Below are 21,296 nucleotides of genomic sequence, written 5' to 3'. Positions count from 1 at the left end.
AAAATTAGTGCACATGTTTGCCCACCTTTGAAAAAAATATTTTTGAAAAGCTGAGAAAATTCTCTATATTTTGCATTTTTGAACTTTGTTGATACGACCCTTAGTTGCTGAGATATTGCCACCATTTTCTAATGTCGATATCTCAGCAACTAATGGTCCGATTTTCAATGTTAAAATATGAAACATTCGTGAAATTTTCCGATCTTTTGGAAAAAAATATTTTGAAATTTTTTAAACCAAGACTAACATTTCAAAAGGGCCAAATATTCAATATTCGCTGAATTCAAATTACCTTTGTATTTGACCTTCGAAAAGTATCACCAGGATTTACCTCAAATCGCTTGTATATCGGGAACCTGCTCTAAAAATTTCGATAATATTTTTGTGTAAAAGCGGATTTTTTATGTAGTTTTCAATTGGGGGTTGTTTTTTTTTTCAAATAAACATTAATGTATGGTAAATTGACTTATTTGAACAAAGTTGTACTTATAAAACTCAAGTTTTAACAGAAATGAAATTTTTCAGTGACTTGAATCAATACTGTCAGAAATAAAAGTTGTCCAATGCGTTTGATTTTTTTTTTTTTTTCATTCAAAAATGTTAGTGCGTACCTTTGACCCGCAAATATCTTTTTGGGGAAAATAAGAAGAAGAATTTCAAAAAATCTTTAATGGATAGCAAGGCTATTGACCAGGCTAAACACTACCTAAATGGTTTCAATGGTTTCGTGAACCTGACTTCTTATAAATCTTTTTTCATAAACTTCAAATATTACATCATTGTGGCTAAAAAGTGAATTTTGTCCATAACTGTATATTTTTGTAAACACATTAAAATTACCCTAAAACAAGTCGAAACTTCAAATATGAGATTTTTAGATAAAAATTAAATATATAAAGGGCTGGTGAAATTTGTATGATGATTTTTTTTTCTTTAACTTTGTACAAATAACTGCCTTGGAAAAATAACTGTCACAAATATTTGCAACGAATCCGTCTGATTCACAAAATACAATCACATCATTGAAAAATAGCCTTCATGTTCCGGCTTTGAATTGTACATTTTGACCGGATGGTTTTTATTCGATTCATACAATTAATTGAAAGAACTTTTATTTTCATAAAAAAATTAAAAAAGAAATCTAAATATTTGGTCATGATTAGTTCGAGGTTACCCCTTAATTCACGGCATTTCACTAAAGTATAGCAGCAGACAGTGTGTATTTTTTTTTACGTTGTGATATCCTGATCAACCGCTCGTTGTCCCTGAATTATCATCACTCTTTTAATCTGCTCTAATTTAATCAATCTGTCTGACGAACTTCACGAGACGCTAATCCGCGCGTTCGATAATCCCATTTGCCACGCTCTCGAAACCTGTATTTTCCTGATTCTGGAACTTTTTTCATTATCACAAATTTACGACGAAAAAGAAAACTCACGCTCCAGCAAATTTCCGCGCCAGCACCGGACTGTTTGGATAACTGCCCACCAGTTCCTTGTACTCTTCCATGTGCCCATAGTGGAGCTGCTTTCGGAGCTCTTCTCGCTCTCGCTCCAACTCCTGCTCCTCTTGGCTTTTGGGATCCCGGTCCCGGATCTGCACGTGGCCCCGGGACATGCTCTTTGTGTTGTTTTTTTTGTCTTTTAGAAATGGTTAATCATTGTCACCGAAAGATTAGTTTGCGAATTTCACTTGCTTTTTGAAAAATAAACGTTAAGGTTGCGACACAACACGTGAGCTTTTCCGTCGGAGCAAACACGACGACGACGGCGACACCGGACCACTCTCAAGCGATCCTCAACCGTTCATGCTAGCCAACGTACTGAACGTGTCGTACCTGTTACGCAGATTTCGGATCCGAGATAAATCCCATGATTTGTGGCCACGACAGAAGAACATCAGATATCGCGCCCGAGTACATAGCAGAATAAAAAGGTAAATACCTAGCCTGGTCTCTTGGATCACACGGTGATAATCCCTTAGGAAAATAAATTACTATAATTGCGCGAAGATATTCGCCATCATCATCATCATCAGCTTGTGGACGACAAATCTTAAATATAAACACACTAAAACGAAGGAACTTGTAGCTTTCTTATCTCCAACTCTTTGATATGGTGATATACGTGGGATCGTACATAGGAGCGGATCTTCAAGGTACCGATTCTGGAAACGGTTCGGCGCCACCACTTTGGGGGGTGATAATTTTGGCTTTCCAAAGCACGACCACCTATCTATATTTGGCATTGGCATCGAAAGATCTGCGTTGGCAACGCGAGAGGCTACTGGTTTGAGCGAGATGGACTGTTGTTATATCGGAAGTCCACGCGTGCAAATACGAGGAACTTGAAGTTGATTAACACTCTTCTTTTTTTTCTCAAAAGTGCTTTACATGAGCAATGCCAAGTTTAGGAGCAAATATTGTGATCGTCGTTACTTGTTCCATATCGAATTGCTAAAAGCTTTTTTCTGTTTTGTTTGAACTGAATAGTTGTTTCAGATCAATGATTTGAGCAAATGTTTATCGATATTAGAGTGGTTTCAAATTTGCAGAGTAGAATTCTACAAGTGTACTCTCAAATATCGGTGCCCGTGTGCTTAGATTCCTGTCTAGATGGTACAAGAGAGCACAAGTTTTAATTTGGGTGCTATAAAGTTGAACTTTTCACTTGTATCGTAGTAATATTTTTTATAGATTGCTCTGATTTTTTATACGGCAAACGGGTAATCGCAAACAAGTATGTTTTGCAAAAGTGCAAAAACTTGTAGGAAACTCGATGCAAAACGCAACATTTTCAGGACTCTTCTTACTTATAAATCTCTCATGTCTCTCATGACTCTTGCTAAACTAATTTTCCAAAGTTTAAAAATGTTCCGAAAGAGCTGGAAACAAAAAATATTTTCAATTCTATATTTTAGCACACTTGAAAATATTTTGAAGATTTTAGTCAAATTATAATGATGCAACTGCTTGTTATTTATTTACGTTCATTTCTCACTAAACTGAACGAGTGAGATTTTTTCAAAGCCATGCTAAACATGCTAAATATTGATCCTTGAGCTATTTAAGGACTGTGGGACAAATATGAGCAAAATCGGTCAACATTTACTCATTCAAGTTTGTATGGGGAAAATCTAAAAAAAAATGTATGGAGAAACTAATTTTTGCACGATGTTATCAACAGGGTACGCTACTTCCATCCCAAATCCCAACAACTTTGCATAACGTACCAAAGCTTTAAAACTCGATTCTGAAAAGTTATTTGCGATTTTAAAAGTCATTTTTGTATGAAAAACACCTAAACCAATTTCGCTCAAAATTGGCACAGATGATTAAAATACCGTAAACCGGGGTGACTATGGTAGGATTTCAATTTGTTTGTGGAATATTTTCCAACCTGTTTTTCTTAAGATTATTATTTTTAAAACATGTACTGGGGTAAGCCACACAAAGTCCATGCACTATTTTAGAAAAAAAATTTCTCAATAGTATTTAGAAAAATAGTTACGCTAAAAATTCTTAGTTTAAATTCCGGGGTGACTTTGATAGCCATAGTTTTTCTTATTAAAATCATATTTAAGATGTTAAAACTTTATTTGTAAGCAAAATGTACCATCACTTTAGTAGCTGACATAGTTTTTAAGAAAAAAAATCAATGTTTATATTTAGTTAACAAATTTTATAAGCTTTTTAACAAAATACATATAAATTTTAGGTAAAATTGTTAAAAAGTCGGAATTTTGCCTGAAATTTGTTAAAACTATTTTTGTTTATAAAATTATCGATTTATATTGCATTTTATACTGAATTCGAATCACGAATCACAATGAGTCACATTTAACATGAAATTTGTTCAACTGAAATTGCCTATAAATTTGGAGATTTTGTTCAAATGTGTTTTAAAAACACATATTATTTATTATTTACAAACTTCTTTAACCTACTTCTAGTGGAAATTTGTCCAAATAATCCGAAAATGCATTCCATTTTCCGATTCAAAATCATGTTCATTGAGAAAATCATGACACTTTGAGAAGTTTAAAACAATGACTTTCATGAACATTTCCTTAACTATAGTTAACTAACTTTTTAAACTTTTCAAAAAAAAATATGAAATGTTCTTCTTGAAGTACTTTGAACTCTTCTCTACCACGGTCAGTATGATTCTAAATAATTCCGTACGTATTTTAATTGTACTCTTCATCTTGCGGAAAAATTGCAAACCTATCAAAGACACCTCGGCTATCAAAGTCACCCCGTTTTACGGTAACTCAAAAACTTGTTTTTCGATTGTGGAGCACGGGGTCATTTTTTTCTGAATTTCCTAGAAGTTAGCATTAAACTACAAGCAATTTCAGCTTGCTTTGATCAATAATAATAATTTGGGCTTAAAGGTTAGTGTCAAAAACACTTATTTTCGACATTTCACAAAAGTTTTTTCTAACATGAAAAATTAAATTTTTTTGGCTTTTATTTCATGCACTTTTAATTGCAATTTAATGGCAAAAAATATATATTTTTCGAAAAATTTAACCATAAATTCCTTTATTTGGAAAACGGAGCAGTTCAACAAACAAAATGTTAATTTTGACTGCAAATTGCATCTAAAAATATTTTTTTGTTTTTTAACAGCTTTTTGGAACTTTTTTTAAAAAGATTGTTTTATGTTTATCTCCAGTTTATCCAACAAGATTTTGCACCATTTTAAACTGTAGCGCATTAAAATGCGTTTTGAAGTTTCCTTAAAAATATTGTTTTTAAAGGAAAACTAAATACTATCATATTTTTTCCGAGCACTTATTTTTTTAAATGTAATTTCGTAACCTTAAACTTTGAGGAGCGGCCGTGGCTGACTGGTTACGGTGTTCGCTTTGTAAGCGAATGGTCCTGGGTTCGATTCCCATCTGCTCCCAACGAGAAAGTATAGGAAATATAAATCTTGAAACTCTGAACGGGTACGAAAAAATCAAAGTCGCTCGAGTCGGGGTTCGATCCCCCGTCCTTTGGATTGGTAAGCAAAAATGCTAATCACTAGGCCATCGCGACTTGGTAGGCTATGGCTGGAATTAGGAATACTGTTACTGTTACTATATACGCGCTGGGTCCTTGTCCATTTGACAAGGGTTCGGAAGTTCTAAATAACGTTTGAATCCGATTGGTGCAAACGTTCTTCAGGGCGGGGCTTGTCGACAAAGCTGAAGTACCTCGCGCTCGGCTAGCCAGCGTAGAAATGGGTCACCGAAGCTCGGCAGAGCTAACACCTTCCAAATGCCTATGCGAGTTATTTGCATGTATAGAATGTAGATCTAAAAATACATGGAAACAACTCAATTTGTAAGAAGCGACCGCGTGGTCCCGTTTGGTTGGTTCACACACACACACACAATTTCGTAACCTTAAACTTTGCCTTAGTTTGCCTAAGGAAAAAATAATGGCAAAATGGCTTCTTTAAAATAAAACTGAAAAGAAAAAAATATCACCATAACGAGAATCACAATATCAATCAACAAAACAAAATTCATTTTTAATATTTGTAACAACTTTTATGGAGATACCCAAACTGTTTTGAATTATATTGGCATATTGGTTTCTCAATAAAATGTTAAGAAAGCACCCGAAAATTTGTAGATAACGGCAAAAAATATATAAATTTAGAATGGTAAAATTGGAAGGTATAATATGACGTAATATTACCTCATCGAAAAAGTGGTAAATTTACACATTTTTAGAGGTTAAATTACAAATTTTTCTCACATTAAAAATGTACTCATTCCTCATTGTAATAATACCATGATTTTTTTTACTGTGTTGGTTAGCAAAAAAGTGATGTAGACAAACTTGAATTTACACATTTTTAATTGTTTGATACACAGAAAAAAATGATGGTAATATTCATCAGGAAATGGTGACAGATTTTGTGTCGAAAAAAATGTGTAATATTACTTTTTTTTACTATCCAGCTTTTTAAGTGAAAATGGCGTTCGAATGGTGAACGCCCGAAATGTCAAAATCACGCAGTGGTACCTACATTACGAAAAAAAGTGTGCCATGGAATGACAGCCGCATTTTTTTTCTAATGTTGGTGCTACTGCGCGATTTTGGCATTTCGGACGTTCATCATTCGAACGCCATCTTCGCTTAAAAACCTGGATATTTTTTTCGTTTTCAAGTGCAAGTCGCAATTCAAAAAAATATCCATACAAAAATGAAAATTTAGTTAGGAATCAATGGACAAGTATAATTAGCTTCAGAAAATTCAACTCCACTATTTTTTTCACTCAAAGATGCCATTAACAGCTGCTTCGCAGGCAACTAACAAATTGAGCAATAGGGTGCCCAGAATATGGGACTTTTTCTCAAAACCTCGCTCCACAAGCTGAATATTATTTCTTGAGCTATTTTAGGACTCTGGGCCAAATATGAGCAAAATCGGTCAACATTAACCCATTGATACTCGAAGGTGAAGTTTGTATGGGAAAAATCGAAAAAATGTATGGAAAACCCAACTTTCTTACGGTTTGGTCTGCACGGTGCGCTTTTTCCATCCAAATATTCCCAAAAGTAAGATTCTCATTGAAAATTTAATGCTCTACAACTTTGTAGAACATACCAAAGCTGCAAAACTTGATCCTGAAAAGTTATTAGCGATTTAAAAAAAGTCATTTTTGTATGAAAAACATTTTTTTCACTAACTTTAGGCTCGGGTATCAATGGGTTAATCTCATCCAATTTCGCTCAAAATTTACACAGATGCTTAAAATAACCCAATAAACCGTTTGCCGCTTGTGGAGCAGGGGGTATTTTTTTCTGGGCACCCTATTGAGCAACCATCACTCAAAAGAACAAATTACTAGGTGTCCTTATCCAATTTCGCCTCGTGACCCACTTATTCTAAGTGGCCTCTTTGTGAGAAAAAGAGCATTATCCAATCATCCTGACCATGACTGCCCCGCAAATCTTCCAAAGGCATTCTAGTTGAATTACCTTATAAGCAATGATGCCAGATTGTTTTAAGGGAGATCTGTATTTTCCTTAAAATAAATCTGTATTTAATCTGTATCATGTCGAATTCGAAGCCAGAGAAGAAAATTTTAAATATTCAACAGTGGATTTAAGCTTTTTAATCATATTAAGCATAATTCAATATCTAAATTGTTGAAAATTTTCAACATAATCATTCATTCTAAAAATCTTTAAAATACAGATTTATTTGTATATCTGGCATGGCTGTTTATAAGAGTTGGGGGCCATTTGACAGTTTCCTCTAAAGAGAGTTGATTTCTGGTTGCATACTTTGCGGCGCTTAGGCACCTAGATTGATTTAAAATTGCCAATTTGATCGTATGACATGATAATCGGGTGATCCCCGCACAATAAACTTGTAAATCTACAAATCCAGTAGCCTTACTCACTGGATAATCACGTGTGCAAGTCACGACCTTCCCCCCTTGTGGATCCAAATTTCAAACGTTTCTCTATACTATAGGCTGAATGGAGTGCACGCTCTTGTTGCGGATTTCAGCACTTAGCATTCAAATGAAGGTCTCCCGCCCGGCCAGGTCCGCCCGACGCGAGCTCAGTGCCATCTCTCTCAATTGAGGAAATTGTCATCAGTCGCTCAGTGGCTCAGCCGTTTTGCCGACTGACTGACTAGGCCAAGTGACATCGCATTGGGTACTTTATGATTATTATATGGATTATCATCGTCGTCGTCGTCGTTTTGAATGCCTTGCTGGAGGTGGAATTATAACTCACATTCACAATTGTGGCACTGCAAAAGCTGAAGCTGAATGCAAATTATGTTCAAATCTCGACCCATTTCGTCTAATGCGGCTCGTAACACCCTGCCGTTTATTATGCAATACACGGGTTGTAAAAATGTTAAAAAGGAAAATTAGATCACCCACATCTAGCTTAGAGAGCGCGAATAAAACTGAAATTAATCACCGTTCCCCGTCGATGGTGGCTGTTTCTCTGCGGCAGGTCGTCGTCATTTAATTAAAATTGACATCTCTTCACACGACATCTGACCAGAACTGTCTGGTTTAGCCAGCCGGTAATGTATGCACAAAATATGGTGCGACCTACCGCGGCGGTTCCCAATGTGGCGAAAAAGACAGTTCAGTTGGGTGACGAATTGAGTTGGAAGGCAAATTGAGTTGGACAGCAATATTTCAGATATGCTGGTGCGGTGAAGAGGGTTTTGATGTTTCTTTGGTTTGCCGTAATTTGGGCTTGACAAATTACTTTTTGAAGGTTTTTGAGAGAAGATAAATACATAAAGCTAATTATCACCGATGATTTAGAAGGTAATGGATTCACAGAAAACTGTGATAGTTTCTGGTGGAAAATGTAATAAAATCCCTGACATTTTGATTTTTTTAATTCTTCGAGTGAAGCTTGATTAATGGAAATGAGTTCGTAGAAACTCAGTAGTTTCGTTTAAGCACGATTAGTGTTAAATGATAGAAGGTGGCCCAGGCAGCATACACAGTCAAAAATAAAGATGTTAATTTGAATGGTGTATTTAAATTAACTTCTTTTTATCTATTTTTTCTCATTTTATATCTGAGGCAGTTAAAAGGCAGTTATTTAACTATTTTTTCACATTTTCCAAAGTCAAGCTTGATTTGAATAAGCATAGTTATTACGAAGAGCACAGAATTTAATAACAGTTTTTTTTTTGTTGAAAAAAGTGTTGAAACCCCCATTTTTCTCAAAATTAATTCTGTAAGTGGCACAGTATCTTAGCAACCAACGCACAGTTGTCAAAAAATCGCAAACTGTCAAGCAAAAGAGGCACGACAAAATATGTTTTTAACGTAGTAAAATTGCAATCTGTGCACTTTATCAAAACAAAGTTGTATGTTTTTTTATTGCATATTTGATGTGACATTGAAAATATGTAGTAGTTTTTGCAACTACGCTATGAAACGTTCAACTTTTCCTGTCCTTGGGAAGTGACGAAACAGCCTACTTTTCAATGCCAAGAAACAATGCTGAAATTTGTATTCCACTACAGAATGATAGAAAAAATCTACGTCCATCCACACACACACAGACATTTGCTCTGTATTTGATTCTGAGTCGATAGGTATACATTAGGGTGCCCAGAATATGGAACTTTTTCTCAAACCCTCGCTCCACAAGCTGAATATTGTTCCTTGAGCTATTTTAGGGCTCGAGGCCAAATATGAGCAGAATCTGTCAACATTTACCCATTGATACCCGAAGGTGAAGAAGTATGGAAAAAAATCAAAAAAAATGTATGGAAAACCCAATTTTCTTACGGTTTGGTCTGCAGGGTGCGCAACTTCCATCCAAATATTCTCAAAAGTGAGATTATCATTGAAAATTTAATGCTCTACAACATTGTAGAACATACCAAAGCTGTGAAACTCGATCCTGAAAAGTTATAAGCGATTTAAAAAAGTCATTTTTGTATGAAAACCCTTTTTTCACCAACTTTAGGTTCGGGTAGTGCGTCCATCCCGGGAATTCCAGGGACAAAATTCTCGGGATTTTTCCAAAACCGGGAATTCCCGAATCCCAGGATTTTTCATATTTTATCCCGGGAATTTCCGGAATTGAGAAAAAAACTTATTTTGGTTTGGAAATTCTGATCAGGATGTATAAATAGATGAACATTTGAATAATTAATAATCGATAATTATTATAAACATTCAAAATTTGTACTCGACATATATCAGCATTAATTTGGCATGTTATGGAAAATTGTTAAAATTTTAGTTTAGAAATTCAAAAAATTCCTAGCGCTATAAATATTTTCTATTTTATTTTATATTCTATTCAAAGACTGGGTATTAATTATTTTAAATTTAAAAAAATATCTTATTTAACTATTTTTCATCAAACACCGCCGCCTAGGGAAAATCAGGATAAAGGTAACAAAGTAATACAGCTGCTTGAGCCATTTTTTTTTTTGATTTTTTTTCGATTTTTCTCCTATACCAGACTTTTGTTTTGATTTTCCCCAGTTGACAGTAGTGATTAAAAGATAATTTGTAAAATATGTTTTAAACGAAACATGAAATTCTTAATTTATCTAAAATTTTACATTAACTAAGTAAATCTTTCCCTGTTCCTGAGGGGAACACCCTTGAAGAGTATCGGGGCCGGCATTTACAAAGCGGATTCAGTGGCAGTTTCATTCTCAACTTAATGTTAACATGTTAAGGTTAATGTTAACATTCCATAGGTCGCCTCCCTAAGGTGTCGTGATAAGGTCCAGTTTGTGACGATACACTACCTTCCCTTTACTAAGCAATCGATTCCAGAAGGGAAAAGATCACCCAGTTGTGTTGGTCCGAGCCGGGATTTGAACCCCGATCTACCGCTTACGAGGCGGAAGCGTTACCACTGGGCTACGTGGCTCACATTAACTGGTGTTACTTTATTTGGTGTCGCTGCAGTTTTTTTAAGTTTTAAAGTTTTTTCAAGTGATGTCAAATATGTAAAAGAGACTTATTTAATTTAATTCACATTGATTCATTTAAAATCCAAAGCAAAACAAAGAACAAAAATATAATCAATTTTATATTTCTTTAAAACTGTTCTAAAAACTGCTGTCCTTGTTAGGATTGATGGTAGATTATCACCAACTGATAGTATTGAGCTAAGTCTTCGATATTAAGCATAAAAACAACAACATATAAAACAAAAACATTGATTTTGGGACATTTTCAAACATTTCCCGGAATCCTGGGACTCAAAAAATATTTTTCCAGTTTCCCGGGAAATTCAAAACCCTGGAAAATTGGACGCCCTAGGTTCGGGTATCAATGGGTTAACCTCAACTAATTTCGCTAAAAAATTTCACAGATGCTTAAAAAAACTTAATACTCCATTTTCCGCTTGTGGAGAAGGGGTCATTTTTTCTTGGGCACCCTAGTATACATGAAGGTGGGTCTAAGCGGTCTGATTGAGAAGTTCATTTTTCGGTATTTAGGGGAACTATACCCTTTTTCAGCCAATTTCTATTATCGACCTATCAGCACTTTGATCGTGAATTACAGCTTTTATAAAGTATTTTTGACGGTTCCAAAGTAACAAATAGCCCAAATAAAAGTTAGCAAGCAACTCTCTATTGTTGATACATCTGAAAACGTTGATTTAATACCGGAAAACGGCAAAAGTAATGAAAATTGGACGAAGGGTTTAGAGTGATTAAAATGAGTATATTTCCCCTAATAGCCTTACCTCTATGGGTGAGGATGGCAAAAAATCCACAATGTAATTACAAAATTGAATTTTGATTTTTAGTTTCATCCATACACAGTAAAAAATTGTGTAAATTTGGAAGATTTAATTTTGGAAGGTTGAATATTACCTCTTTTATGATTTAATTTTACCTCTTTTATGATTGTAATTTTACCTCAATTAAGACTAAAAAAGCGACATTACACCAGAAAAGAAGTAAAATTACACATTATTTCTGACATTAAAGATGTACCCCTTCCCAGATGTAAAAAAACAGTCGAGGAATACGTATTTTCGCGATTACAAACTCCTAGTCAACTCAAAATGAAATATTTTGTCAGAAAATTTCCCAGATAAAAGAAATTATCTACTTAGTTCAGTTTGTTTTAAGTCAACTGAAATGTTAACTCATTTAAACCCTAGATACCCATCACATAAGTGGCCTAATCCAATAAAGTGATTTACATTCGTCGTCGGAATCTGATGCACGCCAGCTCTATTTTAATTGCACTCGCGTGCCACCACTAATCACCGTTACATTTTTCGATAATTCCCCAGAGTGCGCGACGGCAATTGAATAATTCCCCCTGTTTCGCCACACGGATAGAATCTAATCAAGCATAAAGCTAGTACTACTCACGTCGGTGGGTTGATGATGGTCAGCAGCTCGGTCGGCGAGTTGGGCACCCGGCGGATCACCATCCGGCGGCCATCGGTGGAACCGACGCCGATCGAGGCCAGCGACCGTATCGAGGTGGCGTCCGAGAAGAGTCGCGGCGTCCCGCCGGAATCGCTAAAGATGTACGACCCCGTCCGGACGATGGCCGGGTTCAGGTGGGCGTCCGCAATGCCGGAACGATCGTTGGCTGTAACAGGAGGGGACTTTAGAGTAGATCCTTGGTATAACGTTTTAGTAGAAACTACAGACGAAACAGACGTAACACACTGCTTGTTACGTCCAGTTGTCCGCGGTTCGCAGAGAGAAAGAAAGAGTTCGATCTACCCAATCAGTTCACCTACCGGAACGTACCGATCTCAGACTGTGGAACTGCTTTGGCTTGGAGGCGGCCGTGGCCAGCGGGTAACCGGAACTGGTCGACGCCGAACTCTCCCCGATCTCGAACTTGGCCACCGGAATGCCTGACGGCGGTGACCCGCTCGAGCTGCTCGTCGCTTGCTGCTGGTTCGGGGAGGTCGATCCGCCCGAGGTTGGCGATGTGCTACCTCCGCCGCCAATGGCACTTCCGGGTTGCGCCGGAACGATGATAAACTTCCGGTGGTTCGACGGCAGCAGTAGCACCTTCGAGTCTTCACCCTGAACCACCTGGGCTTGGCCGTTGTTGTTGTTATTGTTCAGCTTGTTGGCGTTCTTGTAGTTGGTGTTGAGGGCGTTAAAGTGCAGATCGTTGATGGCTCGCCGGTTCGGGACCGGGTTGAGCGATTGCGTCTCCAGCTGGTGCTGCTGGTCCTGGGGGTGGTCCATATTGGAAGGTGGGTGGAAGATGAGCGCAGTTTGGGGAAGTTTATCACAGATTTCGACTATTGGTGGTGGTGCTGGGGTCTGCTATTACGACACCAGCAGAGTCATCTCTGTCCGGGCAGGGCAAAGACAGCGGTGTCCAGGGTTAACATCTGAAAGAATTAGAGAAAGAAAAACAAGAATTATGAACGTACGTATTATGTGTTTAAGCATAGAGTTATTCAATAACTCATCAATGGAAAACGGTTGAAAGGAACAAACGTGTTACGAAATTAGAGTGTACTTAAAAAGAGATGAGGCCAGAGCTAATTTTATTTCATTTTTTTTTTATTTTCGCGAAATATTCGCAGCTCTGGTTCTGGTTTGAGGAAAAAATACAGGAAAATTGATGTTTTCTAAGTCTCACCCAAATAACCAACTATTTTCTAAGGCGTCATCCATAAAGTATGTCAAGCCTTCGAAAAGTACGTCACATTCTGTTGACTCCCCCTCCTCCATATAGATTTTTTGAATAATTATTACATGATTTATAAATAGGATTATTTATAAATTCGGAGTTCAATCGAGAAAGTTTTTAATTTGTACAGGTTGTATTTAGATTTTTATTTTGTTGAATGTTGTAGTGATAGAAATCACCATCAACAGTTTTGCCTTCCTCACTGAGGTAAGGCTATAATCCTGCTCTAAAAATGAACTTTTTATTAAAAGCTCGAAGACCCACCTTCATATATACATATCGACTCAGAATCGAAAACTGAACAAATGTCTGTGTGTGTGTATGTGTGTGTGTGTGTATGTATGTATGTGTTCAAAAATCTTGCCAAGTTTTCTCAGCACTGGATGAACCGATTTTGATCGAACCAGTTGCATTCGACTTGGTTTAGGGTCCCATACATCGCTATTGAATTGTTTGAAGTTTCGATAACTAGTTCAAAAGTTATGAATAAAAATGTGTTTTCACATATATCCGGATCTCAATTATATGCATGTAAACGATGTCCGGATCCATCATCCGAACCATCGTTGGTTAGGTAATCGAGAGACCTTTCCAACGAGTCCACAACATTGAAGATCTGGCAACCCTGTCACGAGTTATGACCACTTAAGTGATATTTATGTACTTTTTTGAAGCCGGATCTCACTTAAATGTATGTAAACGATGTCCGGAACCATCATCCGACCCATCGTTGGTTAGGTAATCGAGAGACCTTTCCAACGAGTCCACATAATTGAAGATCTGGCAACCCTGTCACGAGTTATGACCACTTAAGTGATATTTATGTACTTTTTTGAAGCCGGATCTCACTTAAATGTATGTAAACGATGTCCGGAACCATCATCCGACCCATCGTTGGTTAGGTAATCGAGAGACCTTTCCAACGAGTCCACATAATTGAAGATCTGGCAACCCTGTCTCATGTTATGACCACTTAAGTGATATTTATGTACTTTTTTGAAGCCGGATCTCACTTAAATGCATGTAAACGATGTCTGGATCCATCATCCGACCCATCATTGGTTAGGTAATCGAGAGACCTTTCCAACGAGTCCACATAATTGAAGATCTGGCAACCCTGTCTCGAGTTATGACCACTTAAGTGATATTTATGTACTTTTTTGAAGCCGGATCTCACTTAAATGTATGTAAACGATGTCCGGAACCATCATCCGACCCATCGTTGGTTAGGTAATCGAGAGACCTTTCCAACGAATCCACAACATTGAAGATCTGGCAACCCTCTCTCGAGTTATGACCACTTAAGTGATATTTATGTACTTTTTTGAAGCTGGATCTCACTTAAATGCATGTAAACGATGTCCGGATCCATCATCCGACCCATCGTTGGTTAGATAATCGAGAGACCTTTCCAACGAATCCACAACATTGAAGATCTGGCAACCCTGTCACGAGTTATGACCACTTAAGTGATATTTATGTACTTTTTTGAAGCCGGATCTCACTTAAATGTATGTCAACGATGTCCGGAACCATCATCCGACCCATCGTTGGTTAGGTTATCAAGAGACCTTTCCAACGAGTCCACATAATTGAAAATCTGGCAACCCTGTCTCGAGTTATGACCAATTAAGGGATATTTATGTACTTTTTGAAGCCGGATCTTACTTAAATGTATGTAAACGATGTCCGGAACCATCATCCGACCCATCATTGATTAGGTAATCGAGAGACCTTTCCAACGAGTCCACATAATTGAAAATCTGGCAACCCTGTCTCGAGTTATGACCACTTAAGTGATATTTATGTACTTTTTTGAAGCCGGATCTCACTTAAATGTATGTAAACGATGTCCGGATCCATCATCCGACCCATCATTGGTTAGGTAATCGAGAGACCTTTCCAACGAGTCCACATAATTGAAGATCTGGCAACCCTGTCTCGAGTTATGACCACTTAAGTGATATTTATGTACTTTTTTGAAGCCGGATCTCACTTAAATGTATGTAAACGATGTCCGGAACCATCATCCGACCCATCGTTGGTTAGGTTATCAAGAGACCTTTCCAACGAGTCCACATAATTGAAAATCTGGCAACCCTGTCTCGAGTTATGACAACTTAAGTTATATCTGTGTACTTATTTTTCTGGACCTAAAAAAAATAGCTGAAATATGTGTCCAAACCACTCATATTACCCATTGTTGGTAAAAAGTGAGGAAGGCATCAACCACATAGGTGGATTAAGTTAGTTTTTTTTGAAAATCTAATGATTTAAGTATATTAAATCTATCTGTTTCTTAAAGCTTTGTGTCGTTTTTGATTTACGAGGAAATTTTATCAAAAAAAATTTTTTTTAGATATATTCTTTGACTGAATTTTCAGTATTCAGGAAATAGTCTAGCTTGACGTCACGGTCTCCCCCCCATCTTACCCTTGTCACAATTTGTCACGATTGCGACAACCCCCCCTCCGCCCCTAGAGCGTGACGTACTTTATGGATGACGCCTAATGTCAATATCTCAGCAACTAATGGTCTGATTTTCGATCTTTTCGGAAACAATATTTTGATTTTTTTTTCTAAATGCTGTTTGCCCCTTTTGAAGTGTTAGTCTCAAAAAATTGCTCAGAAAATTCACTCAAATGTAACAGCTACATCAAATAAAAATGGTCGAAATCGGCCGACTCCGTAGAGAATTGCTCAGAATACAGAATACAGAATTCTTCTTTCTTGATATTTAAATTTCATTAAGATATTAGTATGTATAACTGTAATAATGGATGAAGCAGTTTGTGAAACTTATTGTTTCGAAAATTTCATCCCTGGACCTCGTCCATTTTTTAAAGGTTAGCTATTTGACTATATTCCCAATCAGATTGTTGCAGAATTGGGTCCGTAAAATTGTAAAATAATAAAAAAGGACAACAACTTCATTAGGTACTGTCAAATGATTTTGATTTTTTAAGTTCAATTTGAGGTAAATATGTCATTTAATTTAATCATTTAATCACTAGAGTTTTTAATTTTATGAAAATCACCAAAAGAATATTTCCAATATTCAATCAGTATATATTTTTAGTAAAAACCGTTATTTGAAATTAATGCAAAAGATATTATAGTTTGTGAACTGCCAAACGAAACCAAAAAATAATAATAATATCCTAATAGATCCTAATAGTGCGCATGTATTGTGTGTACGTACACGAAAAAAAGTGAGGTTAAATTTTGTCCGGCCAGCAAAATCAAATGGTGCGCTAGTGTGTGCAAGGGGTTTCCAGCATCAAGGATTACTGACCAGTCTAAATGGAATTACCAGGATTACTGGCAATATGTCATGAATTACTTTGATTTCCCATAATTACTTGGGATTTCCAGAAACCACGCAGAATTGCCCAAATTTATAAAAAATAACTTGGAATTGGGTCCTAAAATGAAGCTTAGATTGCTGATATTATTGTTTACAGCGATAAAGCTTATTTTTCTGAGTACAATGACCCTTTGTACGACCACAAAGATTTTAAAATGGATTTTTAAATCAATTTTGAAAAATTAACCTCGCGGTCCTTCTTGACAGAAAAGGTCCTACTTGACAGCTCGTTCAAAGGGGACCATAGTTGATCCATCGAAAAAATGTTGTCTTGTTAAAAAAAAAATCCATTAAAATGAAAAAAAGTGATCAGAAATGGTTTTTAATCGTGTTACATAAAAATTGACATAGGGCTTTAGTACCCAATTACTGCCTAGCTTCCAGCATATTGATAAAAGTCTTTGGAATTGGATCGAATGACAGCTGTCAAACGCACAAAACCACGTGCTTGGCAATAGTGCGTCCATCCCGGGAATTCCGGCACAGAATTCCCGGGATTTTTACATGTTGTACGGGGAATTCCCGGGATTAAACAAAAATCTTATTTTGGCCTAGAATTAACATAAGTATTACAACTTATAACTTTAAACATTTCTAAAGTTTTATTTAAATTGGTATCGTTTTATTTGTTGTAATTTTTGTTTTTTAGACACCTGAAACCAATTTTGAAGCTGTTTTAGTCATGTCATATAGAAATAAATAAAAATAAATATTTATAAGATCCTTATTGCAATTGAATAAGAAATGTGGTGCATATAAAAATCAAAGCACAATAGAGAACAGCAAAAATTTGTTTATGCTATCTAAAAACTGCTATCCTTGTTTTGCCCTACTTGGAATAATGGGGTAAATCTCAACATCAGTTTGACCACTGATTTTGACGTTTGAGTTGTTTTTCATCCGCATACATTTGAATTAGAGAGCATCCAAATTTGCGGACATTCCGAATCCGCTTTGTACTTCTTACAACCATAAAAGGCATCAAGGAAAAGCAAAATGCATTTTGCCGATTTACCTTTAAAGAATTACTAGTAGTTACTTGAATTGATGGGAAATACATGAATTACTGAGTAACTATGAAATTACTCGAATTACTACGGAATTACTAGGTAATTCCAGAATTAAAGGAATAACTGCAGAGTTGCGGAGTAATTCTGGAATTACTGAATTACTTACTCAAAATCCGAATGATTCCGTACTAGCTATAACTTTGGTTTCTTACATGAAAATTAATAGGCAATAAATAGAATCATAAAAGGTTTATCGAAATTATCTTTTTAACAGTTATTAATTATTATTTTATTATTTTCTGAAGTATGTTTTCACAAACAAAAATCATGGAATTACCAGGATTACAGGAATTATTAGGAATTACCAGGATTACTCTGGAATTACTCAGTAAATCCGGAATTATAGAATTACTTGCTCAAATTCCAAGTAATTCCAGATTATTGACCAGTCTGACAAGATGCTGGAAACCCCTTGAGTGTGTGTACGCGAAACGTCATAAAGCTCTATACAAGATCGTTCAACGCCGTATTGTCAAATGTCAGTTTCTTTCGATGTTGACATTTTGTAACCAACTGTTCTGTTTTAGGTTCGATTTTTAAAAATCTTTCTAATAGAACATAATTTCCTTGGAAAAAATTGTAATAAAAATACAGTTTTGACCATCAAATTATGTTTTCAAACAAACTGATTTCTACCTTTTTTATTTTTAAAATTATTGAAAATAAACTCAATATTGTAGGGAAGTTGAATAAGACAAATAATTTAGATTTTAGAATATTGTAGCCAAAAAAAAACAAATTTATTTGAGCTAAACATTTTTTTTAAAGGAACTTTTTGTTATTTTTAATAATTAGAGTAAACAGATTCTGCTTTTAAATACAACTAGACTAAATAAAGCTATCCTTTCACGAAACAAATAAAAAAATCTATTTCAATGTTTCTGTGCTCTTTTGTACTAACTATAGAGGAATCCAAGCAAGCTTAGTGGAAGACTATTCAACTATCAATGAGCAGAAATTCGCAACAGAGCCCTTAAAAGACCCGGGGGTCGTTAAAGTGGATTGCTTTGCTTTTTTCAACTATTCTCGTTTTAAGCTCCATCTACAATGGAAAAATACGGCTAATGGTGACAGAAATGGACACCTTCACTGCCCTTGTTCGCATAAATGTGTGTGTGTGTTTGTGTGTGTGATTTTTTAATCAGTTCTAAAAACAGAGACTTTCCTACGATGATCTACAATGGGTTGCGTTGGTTGCTGCGATTGTATTGGAAATGTCAACACTGCGAAAATGTTCAAATATCGATTTGAGCGCTTTTTGCGATCCTCGAGTATACCGTTTAAGATAAGGCTTTACCTTTGTTCACGACCCAAAAACTATCGAACACTTGTCAAAAGCGTTGCCCAGGTGCAAAAAGCATATTCTCATGTTGATTGAATCATCTAGAGTACGTCATTTCTGTGCCAAACTTACCACTTAATCTAAATCAGCTTACAGTTAATCCTTTTAACATTTTATCGCGTAACAATTGTTGAAGCTTGTGTGTGAAAAGACATTTAAAATTTATCATGACTTATTCGGACTTGGTGACCATCTTTTTTCTTTACAGCAAATTTTATTCACATTTTCTGAGCTTTGTGATTATTATCTAGATTTTGTATTGAAATTTACAACACATTTCTACCAAGATTGTAAACAAAAAGAACTTTTCTCTTCTCTTCTCAATGTGACGACAACCAGCCTTGTCTAACCGTGTGTGAAAGACGATGTTTTCTGTTGCATGTCTTAGCTCGTTGTATGTAGTACATACTACAAACAACATCTTATAGAATGTATGTTTTATTGGCCACCTTCTTGTTACTCATCTCATCGTTTGTGTAGTGGCTGACACCTACGCAAGTTTTACTACCAGAGGAAGTGGAGAGCCAAAACCAATTAACCGATGAGTCTGGTGTGAATGGAGTCAATGCATTTTTTTCTGCAAAAATTACAACAACTGTTTTAAGCTATTTTATAAGATTTTTATAGCACTAAAATAGAATCAATTACTTTCCAAGATAGCACAATTTTCTTAAAAAGAATTTACCGGCAACTAAACCTCACTGCAATTCTCAAACTGACATAAATTTAACACCCCGCGAGGAGCACTCCTTCGCTGATGCTGGTGAACTCTCGTCAACGCTTGGGTTAAGAGATTTATCAGCCAGTGACAAATTGGCCTCACTTGCTCACACTTACTCCCCCGCGCCTCTCACTTGTAGTACGACTGTGGTCAAGTGTTTGAATAAAATAAAATATTAAATACAACAGCAGAATTTGTACGTTTTTCTTTTCGTAAAGATGTTATAAGAGTGAGAAAAAAATGCTCACAGACAGATGGACGAATCAATAAAAATAAACACACGTAATGTTAACCCTCAAATGCAAAACATGTGAAAATGTCGAAAAGTTATGAACTCCCTCTTTCCCCAAGCAAATGATAGTTAATTAGTAGAAAGCGATAAATTGCCTACAACATAAAACACACCACGCAGTTGAGGGTTAATAGTAATTACCCACACTTCCTTCATCACACTCCACTCGCCCTCCTTCCCATTGAATTTTTTTATTCGCTTCAAATTTCACTTTTCATCACGTTGTACAAACAAAGGAGAGACAAAAAGAAAGAAACAACCATGCGTCTCCACTCCTTCAACAAAAGTCGTACGACTGTTATTTATTTTTTTAGAGAAGAGTATTTTGTTTGAGCGATATTATTATAAAGCATAAGCCGGCTGGCGGTTTGGTTCTGGCGGTCAGGGTTCCGTGATCCATCAGCAGCCGGCCGGTTCCGTCCGTCGCGGCTAATTTTAGCCTAAACAAAAATATCAACAACAACAACAAAAATGAGGGTGGGCTAGACGCGAAAAAAGAATTTTGGTGAATGATACCGAGCGTGATGAACGATAGATGAAGACATGAAGACATTTTTAATGGTTTGTGTTTGATAGTAAAATGATGCTGTGATGTGGGAGGGCAGGCAGCGATTTGTGAGGAATTTTGGCCCCAGTAATTTTACGAGGTATTTACTGTGACGTCACAGTTATGTTGCCGGAACTGGTGTCTATGGGTTAACAACAATCAAATTTATGCTTAATTCAGTTGTATATTTTGAATAGGGCGTCCAACTTTATTTTTGAAATCCCGGGAATTCCCGGGATCCCGGGAAATTTTTAAAACAGTATTAAAATCTATGATTTCATTATATTTAAATGTTTTTCAAGTTTAAAATCATAGAATTAGCTCAATACTTTTCATTGGTGGTAATCTACACTTCAACCTAAAAAAAGATAGCAGTTTTTAGATAGCTTGAAAGATTTTTTTGTTCTTTGTTGAGCTTTGGTTTCTTATTTTGTATCCAATGTAATTCAAATTAAATAAGTCTCTTATAAATACATTTTTTTTTTACATATCATGACCAGAAAAGCCTCTTTTTAAATGTCTAAAATAACAAATAAAAAGACAACAAATAAAATTATAATATTATTTAAATTTTGGATAAGTTTAGACATGCATGTTGTATATAAAAAATATTAATCAAGTTGTCTTAAGGTCATTACCGCCAACTAGGGGAAAATCGGGACTACAGTCCAATTAGGTACAGGAGATTTTAGAGTAGTTCTTGTGGAGATCGGTGTACTAATTGTTTTGCTCTGTTCCTGTTTTAACCGAAATCAATCAAAATAATTAAAACATTATGCAAAAACAATGACTAAAA

General features: G+C 35.9%; 1 protein-coding gene across 10 annotated transcripts in view; it reads right to left on the bottom strand.

The window, feature by feature from the left end:
• LOC6035784 (sodium- and chloride-dependent GABA transporter ine) overlaps positions 1-21,296 on the bottom strand; it is a 46,552-nt gene that overhangs the window by 12,800 nt on the left and 12,456 nt on the right. For 9 of the 10 annotated variants that reach the window (XM_038253925.1, XM_038253916.1, XM_038253918.1 and 6 more), the window contains 2 exons: positions 12,245-12,856; positions 11,865-12,090 (listed from right to left, as the gene is read on the bottom strand). In XM_038253925.1, coding sequence (XP_038109853.1) covers positions 11,865-12,090; positions 12,245-12,707 — 689 coding nt within the window. In that variant the 5' untranslated portion in view covers positions 12,708-12,856. Of the gene's footprint in view, positions 1-1,441; positions 1,813-11,864; positions 12,091-12,244; positions 12,857-21,296 lie in introns of those variants that run through there. The other variant, XM_001845857.2, reaches the window with a different exon arrangement.

The sequence above is a fragment of the Culex quinquefasciatus genome, chromosome 2 (genome assembly GCF_015732765.1).
Source record: "Culex quinquefasciatus strain JHB chromosome 2, VPISU_Cqui_1.0_pri_paternal, whole genome shotgun sequence".
Taxonomy (NCBI): Eukaryota; Metazoa; Arthropoda; class Insecta; order Diptera; family Culicidae; genus Culex; species Culex quinquefasciatus.
The sequence above is the reverse complement of the archived record's forward strand: the minus strand, read 5'-3'. Positions and strand labels throughout refer to the sequence as shown.